Source organism: Heterodontus francisci, chromosome 29 (assembly GCF_036365525.1).
Source record: "Heterodontus francisci isolate sHetFra1 chromosome 29, sHetFra1.hap1, whole genome shotgun sequence".
Lineage (NCBI taxonomy): Eukaryota > Metazoa > Chordata > Chondrichthyes > Heterodontiformes > Heterodontidae > Heterodontus > Heterodontus francisci.
Window position 1 is genome coordinate 42751766 of NC_090399.1, and position 8512 is coordinate 42760277.

Sequence of the window (8512 nt, forward strand, 5' to 3'; positions counted from 1 at the left end):
CTGAGGGGTGACCTGATTGAGTTGTACAAGATTATGAGGGGCATGGACAGGGTGGATAGGGAGCAGCTGTTCTCTACTTGAAGGATCAGTTACGAGGGGACACAAGGTTAAGGTGAGGGGCAGGAGGTTTAAGGGGGATTTGAGGAAGAACTTTTTTGACAGTCTGGAATGCACTGCCTGGGAGGGTAGTAGAGGCGGGTTGCCTCACATCCTTTAAAAAGTACCTGGATGAGCACTTGGCATGTCATAACATTCAAGGCTATGGGCCAAGTACTGGCAAATGGGATTAGGTAGACAGAGAGGTATCTTTAATGCATCGGTGCAGACTCGATGGGCCGAAGGGCCTCTTCTGCACTGTATTATTCTGTGATTCTGTGATTATTTGAATATGCAGATTAAAATCACCCATGACAATTGCTGTGCCCTTCTTACATGCTTCCATTATTTCCCAATTTATACTTTGTCCTAAAATGAGGCAACTCTTCAGGGGGCCTACAGACGACTCCAACCCATGACTTCTTCCTCTTGCTATTCCTTATTCCCACCCAAACTTATTCCACATCACAATCTATTGCACCTATATCACTACTCACCACCGCACTGATACCTTCCTTTATTAACAAAGCTACCCTACCTCCTTTTCCTTTTTACCTATTTTTCCGGAACGTCGAATACCCTTGAATATTGAGTTCCCAGTCTTTGTCAGCCTGCAACCACGTCTCTGTAATTGCTATCAAGTCATATTCATTTATTTCTATTCATGCCATCAACTCATCTATCTTGTTACAAATGCTGTGTGATTTCAGATAAAGAGCCTTAAGCTTTGACTTTTTACCATTATTACTCATTCTGGTTCTAATTTCTGCTGCACTCTTCTGCTTATAATTTCTTCCCCTTCCTGTCACACTTTGATTACCATTCACCTCTTCATTATCCTGCACCTCTGCTCTCTCGTTTCTTTTTGATTTTTTAAACGTCCCTTCAATTGAACCCTCCCCCCAACTAATTAGTTTATTCACTGACCGAGGGTTAATGCCCCAGTACCCAGTCTGGCACTGCCCCTCTCACACCCCATCACTCACTGACTGAGGGTTAATGCCCCAGTACCCAGTCTGGCACTGTCCCTCTCACAACCCATTCCTCACTGACCGAGGGTTAATGCCCCAATACCCAGTCTGGCACTGTCCCTCTCACAACCCATTACTCACTGACTGAGGGTTAATGCCCCAAGTACCCAGCTTGGCACTGTCCCTCTCACACCCCATTACTCACTGACTGAGGGTTAATGCCCCAGTCCCCAGTCTGGCACTGTCCCTCTCACAACCCATTCCTCACTGACCGAGGGTTAATGCCCCAATCCCCAGTCTGGCACTGTCCCTCTCACAACCCATTACTCACTGACTGAGGGTTAATGCCCCAATACCCAGTCTGGCACTGTCCCTCTCACACCCCATTACTCACTGACTGAGGGTTAATGCCCCAGTACCCAGTCTGGCACTATCCCTGTCACAACCCATTACTCACTGACTGAGGGTTAATGCCCCAGTACCCAGTCTGGCACTGTCCCTGTCACAACCCATTACTCACTGACTGAGGGTTAATGCCCCAGTACCCAGTCTGGCACTGTCCCTCTCACACCCCATCACTCACTGACTGAGGGTTAATGCCCCAATACCCAGTCTGGCACTGTCCCTCTCACACCCCATTACTCACTGACTGAGGGTTAATGCCCCAGTACCCAGTCTGGCACTGTCCCTCTCACAACCCATTCCTCACTGACCGAGGGTTAATGCCCCAGTACCCAGTCTGGCACTATCCCTGTCACAACCCATTACTCACTGACTGAGGGTTAATGCCCCAGTACCCAGTCTGGCACTATCCCTGTCACAACCCATTTCTCACTGACTGAGGGTTAATGCCCCAGTACCCAGTCTGGCACTTTCCCTCTCACACCCCATCACTCACTGACTGAGGGTTAATGCCCCAATACCCAGTCTGGCACTGCCCCTCTCACACCCCATTACTCACTGATTGAGGGTTAATGCCCCAGTACCCAGTCTGGCACTGTCCCTCTCACAACCCATTCCTCACTGACCGAGGGTTAATGCCCCAGTACCCAGTCTGGCACTTTCCCTCTCACACCCCATCACTCACTGACTGAGGGTTAATGCCCCAATACCCAGTCTGGCACTGTCCCTCTCACACCCCATTACTCACTGACTGAGGGTTAATGCCCCAGTACCCAGTCGAGATAAGGAGGCCCAAAAGAAAAGAAAACTCATTCTGGTTCTAATTTCTGCTGCACTCTTCTGCTTATAATTTCTTCCCCTTCCTGTCACACTTTGATTACCATTCACCTCTTCATTATCCTGCACCTCTGCTCTCTCGTTTCTTTTTGATTTTTTAAACGTCCCTTCAATTGAACCCTCCCCCCAACTAATTAGTTTATTCACTGACCGAGGGTTAATGCCCCAGTACCCAGTCTGGCACTGCCCCTCTCACACCCCATCACTCACTGACTGAGGGTTAATGCCCCAGTACCCAGTCTGGCACTGTCCCTCTCACAACCCATTCCTCACTGACCGAGGGTTAATGCCCCAATACCCAGTCTGGCACTGTCCCTCTCACAACCCATTACTCACTGACTGAGGGTTAATGCCCCAAGTACCCAGCTTGGCACTGTCCCTCTCACACCCCATTACTCACTGACTGAGGGTTAATGCCCCAGTCCCCAGTCTGGCACTGTCCCTCTCACAACCCATTCCTCACTGACCGAGGGTTAATGCCCCAATCCCCAGTCTGGCACTGTCCCTCTCACAACCCATTACTCACTGACTGAGGGTTAATGCCCCAATACCCAGTCTGGCACTGTCCCTCTCACACCCCATTACTCACTGACTGAGGGTTAATGCCCCAGTACCCAGTCTGGCACTATCCCTGTCACAACCCATTACTCACTGACTGAGGGTTAATGCCCCAGTACCCAGTCTGGCACTGTCCCTGTCACCAGGTTTCATGGAGGCACCCAAGATCACGTCGTTGGCACCAGCTAGACCTCATTGTCACAAGGCGAGCCGCCTTAAACAGTGTTCAAATCACACGCAGCTTCCACAGTGCGGACTGCGACACCGACCACTCCCTGGTGTGCAGCAAGGTTAGACTCAGACCAAAGAAGTTGCATCATTCCAAGCAGAAGGGCCACCCGCGCATCAACACGAGCAGAATTTCTCACCCACAGCTGTTACAAAAATTTCTAAATTCACTTGTAACAGCCCTTCAAAACACTCCCACAGGGGATGCTGAGACCAAGTGGGCCCACATCAGAGACGCCATCTATGAGTCAGCTTTGACCACCTACGGCAAAAGTGCGAAGAGAAATGCAGACTGGTTTCAATCTCATAATGAAGAGCTGGAACCTGTCATAGCCGCTAAGCGCATTGCACTTTTGAACTACAAGAAAGCCCCCAGCGATTTAACATCCGCAGCACTTAAAGCAGCCAGAAGTACTGCACAAAGAACAGCTAGGCGTTGCGCAAACGACTACTGGCAACACCTATGCAGCCATATTCAGCTGGCCTCAGACACCGGAAACATCAGAGGAATGTATGATGGCATGAAGAGAGCTCTTGGGCCAACCATCAAGAAGATCACCCCCCTCAAATCTAAATCGGGGGACATAATCACTGACCAACGCAAACAGATGGACCGCTGGGTTGAGCACTACCTAGAACTGTACTCCAGGGAGAATGCTGTCACTGAGACTGCCCTCAATGCAGCCCAGCCTCTACCAGTCATGGATGAGCTGGACATACAGCCAACCAAATCGGAACTCAGTGATGCCATTGATTCCCTAGCCAGCGGAAAAGCCCCTGGGAAGGACAGCATTACCCCTGAAATAATCAAGAGTGCCAAGCCTGCTATACTCTCAGCACTACATGAACTGCTATGCCTGTGCTGGGACGAGGGAGCAGTACCCCAGGACATGCGCGATGCCAACATCATCACCCTCTATAAAAACAAAGGTGACCGCGGTGACTGCAACAACTACCGTGGAATCTCCCTGCTCAGCATAGTGGGGAAAGTCTTTGCTCGAGTCGCTCTGAACAGGCTCCAGAAGCTGGCCGAGCGCGTCTACCCTGAGGCACAGTGTGGCTTTCGTGCAGAGAGATCGACTATTGACATGCTGTTCTCCCTTCGTCAGATACAGGAGAAATGCCGTGAACAACAGATGCCCCTCTACATTGCTTTCATTGATCTCACCAAAGCCTTTGACCTCGTCAGCAGACGTGGTCTCTTCAGACTACTAGAAAAGATCGGATGTCCACCAAAGCTACTAAGTATCATCACCTCATTCCATGACAATATGAAAGGCACAATTCAACATGGTGGCTCCTCATCAGAGCCCTTTCCTATCCTGAGTGGTGTGAAACAGGGCTGTGTTCTCGCACCCACACTTTTTGGGATTTTCTTCTCCCTGCTGCTTTCACATGCGTTCAAATCCTCTGAAGAAGGAATTTTCCTCCACACAAGATCAGGGGGCAGGTTGTTCAACCTTGCCCGTCTAAGAGCGAAGTCCAAAGTACGGAAAGTCCTCATCAGAGAACTCCTCTTTGCTGACGATGCTGCTTTAACATCTCACACTGAAGAATGCCTGCAGAGTCTCATCGACAGGTTTGCGTCTGCCTGCAATGAATTTGGCCTAACCATCAGCCTCAAGAAAACGAACATCATGGGGCAGGATGTCAGAAATGCTCCATCCATCAATATTGGCGACCACGCTCTGGAAGTGGTTCAAGAGTTCACCTACCTAGGCTCAACTATCACCAGTAACCTGTCTCTAGATGCAGAAATCAACAAGCGCATGGGTAAGGCTTCCACTGCTATGTTCAGACTGGCCAAGAGAGTGTGGGAAAATGGCGCACTGACACGGAACACAAAAGTCCGAGTGTATCAGGCCTGTGTCCTCAGTACCTTGCTCTACGGCAGCGAGGCCTGGACAACGTATGCCAGCCAAGAGCGACGTCTCAATTCATTCCATCTTCGCTGCCTTCGGAGAATACTTGGCATCAGGTGGCAGGACTATATCTCCAACACAGAAGTCCTTGAAGCGGCCAACATCCCCAGCTTATACACACTACTGAGTCAGCGGCGCTTGAGATGGCTTGGCCATGTGAGCCGCATGGAAGATGGCAGGATCCCCAAAGACACATTGTACAGCGAGCTCGCCACTGGTATCAGACCCACCGGCCGTCCATGTCTCCGTTATAAAGACGTCTGCAAACGCGACATGAAATCGTGTGACATTGATCACAAGTCGTGGGAGTCAGTTGCCAGCATTCGCCAGAGCTGGCGGGCAGCCATAAAGACAGGGCTAAATTGTGGCGAGTCGAAGAGACTTAGTAGTTGGCAGGAAAAAAGACAGAGGCGCAAGGGGAGAGCCAACTGTGCAACAGCCCCAACAAACAAATTTCTCTGCAGCACCTGTGGAAGAGCCTGTCACTCCAGAATTGGCCTTTATAGCCACTCCAGGCGCTGCTTCACAAACCACTGACCACCTCCAGGCGCGTATCCATTGTCTCTCGAGATAAGGAGGCCCAAAAGAAAAGAAAACTCATTCTGGTTCTAATTTCTGCTGCACTCTTCTGCTTATAATTTCTTCCCCTTCCTGTCACACTTTGATTACCATTCACCTCTTCATTATCCTGCACCTCTGCTCTCTCGTTTCTTTTTGATTTTTTAAACGTCCCTTCAATTGAACCCTCCCCCCAACTAATTAGTTTATTCACTGACCGAGGGTTAATGCCCCAGTACCCAGTCTGGCACTGCCCCTCTCACACCCCATCACTCACTGACTGAGGGTTAATGCCCCAGTACCCAGTCTGGCACTGTCCCTCTCACAACCCATTCCTCACTGACCGAGGGTTAATGCCCCAATACCCAGTCTGGCACTGTCCCTCTCACAACCCATTACTCACTGACTGAGGGTTAATGCCCCAAGTACCCAGCTTGGCACTGTCCCTCTCACACCCCATTACTCACTGACTGAGGGTTAATGCCCCAGTCCCCAGTCTGGCACTGTCCCTCTCACAACCCATTCCTCACTGACCGAGGGTTAATGCCCCAATCCCCAGTCTGGCACTGTCCCTCTCACAACCCATTACTCACTGACTGAGGGTTAATGCCCCAATACCCAGTCTGGCACTGTCCCTCTCACACCCCATTACTCACTGACTGAGGGTTAATGCCCCAGTACCCAGTCTGGCACTATCCCTGTCACAACCCATTACTCACTGACTGAGGGTTAATGCCCCAGTACCCAGTCTGGCACTGTCCCTGTCACAACCCATTACTCACTGACTGAGGGTTAATGCCCCAGTACCCAGTCTGGCACTGTCCCTCTCACACCCCATCACTCACTGACTGAGGGTTAATGCCCCAATACCCAGTCTGGCACTGTCCCTCTCACACCCCATTACTCACTGACTGAGGGTTAATGCCCCAGTACCCAGTCTGGCACTGTCCCTCTCACAACCCATTCCTCACTGACCGAGGGTTAATGCCCCAGTACCCAGTCTGGCACTATCCCTGTCACAACCCATTACTCACTGACTGAGGGTTAATGCCCCAGTACCCAGTCTGGCACTATCCCTGTCACAACCCATTTCTCACTGACTGAGGGTTAATGCCCCAGTACCCAGTCTGGCACTTTCCCTCTCACACCCCATCACTCACTGACTGAGGGTTAATGCCCCAATACCCAGTCTGGCACTGCCCCTCTCACACCCCATTACTCACTGATTGAGGGTTAATGCCCCAGTACCCAGTCTGGCACTGTCCCTCTCACAACCCATTCCTCACTGACCGAGGGTTAATGCCCCAGTACCCAGTCTGGCACTTTCCCTCTCACACCCCATCACTCACTGACTGAGGGTTAATGCCCCAATACCCAGTCTGGCACTGTCCCTCTCACACCCCATTACTCACTGACTGAGGGTTAATGCCCCAGTACCCAGTCTGGCACTATCCCTGTCACAACCCATTACTCACTGACTGAGGGTTAATGCCCCAGTACCCAGTCTGGCACTATCCCTGTCACAACCCATTACTCACTGACTGAGGGTTAATGCCCCAGTACCCAGTCTGGCACTGTCCCTCTCACACCCCATTACTCACTGACTGAGGGTTAATGCCCCAATACCCAGTTTGGCACTGTCCCTCTCACAACCCATTACTCACCTGCAGAGACCCCTCCACACAGAAGGACCAGCACTATCAGTCCAATCATTGTTGCTTCTCTCGACAGGCTGCAAAGAACAATTTGTGGGAAATCCTTTCCAAAAGACTGTTGCTTCTCAGTCTGTGAGCTGTGCCCTGTATTGATGGTGATAAACTCTGTTGCGGATAAATCAGACTGCTCCAGACTGATTGGACAGTAACTTATTGTCAAGCCAATCAAATTTAAAACAAACTATGAATCATCAGGCTCCAAGCAGAATAGTTCCAGACAGATTGACTCAGGAGCCCCAACAAAATAACAAACAAGACCGCATTTGTTGACAACGCGAACGGTAGGTGGCGCTGTTTTGGCACATGCGCAAATACAGCATGTATATACAGGGAAGGAGAGAAGGGGAGGAAGGAAAGGGGGAGGGAGGAAGGAAAGAGGGGGAGGGAGGAGGAAAGAGGGGGAGGGAGGAGGAAAGAGGGAGTGGGGGAGGGAGGAAAGAGTAGTGGGGGAGGGAGGAAAGAGGGAGTGGGGAAGGAAAGAGGGGGAGGGGGAAAAGGAAAGAGGAGGAGGGGGAGGGGGAAGGAAAGAGGGGGGTGAGGAAAGAGGGGGAGGGAGGAGGAAAGAGGGAGCGGTGGGGGAGGGAGGAAAGAGGGAGTGGGGGAGGGAGAAAAGAGAGGAAGGAGAAGAGGGAGGGGGGAAGGAAAGAGGGGGAGGGGGAAAAGGAAAGAGGGGGAGGGGGAAGGAAAAAGGGGGGTGAGGAAAGAGGGAGTGGAGGGGGAAAGAGGGAGAGGGCGGAGCGTGGGGGGAGAGGGAGGGAGGGGAGAGTGGGGGGGGAGCAGCGGAGCGGAAGAGGAGTGCCTTTTTCTGTGCATGCGCCAGAAACACAACAGCAAAAGACTTGCTGGCCAGTCCCTGGACCCGGCGACACCAATGTCTTCGCACGCTCGCTCCCCGCAGCTCTCTGCGGCCTCTCGCTTCCAGCCCTCTCCATTCAGCCGTTCCCTCCAGCTGCGGATGCCCAATCCAGTTGCTTCTCCCCTATTTCTCCACTGTACTTCAGGCATTGCAACTGTCTGGTCCCTGCATTTTGCATGCTCCCTCTCCCCTCCCCTCCCCCCTCTCCATCTTCACCTCCCCCTCTTCACCCACCCCTCCCTCCCCCTCTTCATCCACCCCTCCTCTACCCCGCTACCTCCACCCCTCCCTCTACCCCTCCCTCTACCCCCCTACCTCCACCCCTCCCTCTACCCCCCTACCTCCACCCCTCCCTCTACCCCCCTACCT

General features: G+C 51.9%; 1 protein-coding gene across 1 annotated transcript in view; it reads right to left on the reverse strand.

Annotated features, from left to right (window-relative positions):
* The window catches only part of LOC137346251 (major histocompatibility complex class I-related gene protein-like), a 58911-nt gene extending 51531 nt beyond the window's left edge, over positions 1–7380 (reverse strand). The window contains exon 1 of the mRNA XM_068009699.1: positions 7237–7380. Within this exon, the coding sequence (XP_067865800.1) occupies positions 7237–7285 (49 nt within the window). The 5' untranslated portion in view covers positions 7286–7380. The remainder of the gene's footprint in view (positions 1–7236) is intronic.
* Between the last annotated feature and the right edge of the window lie 1132 nt (positions 7381–8512).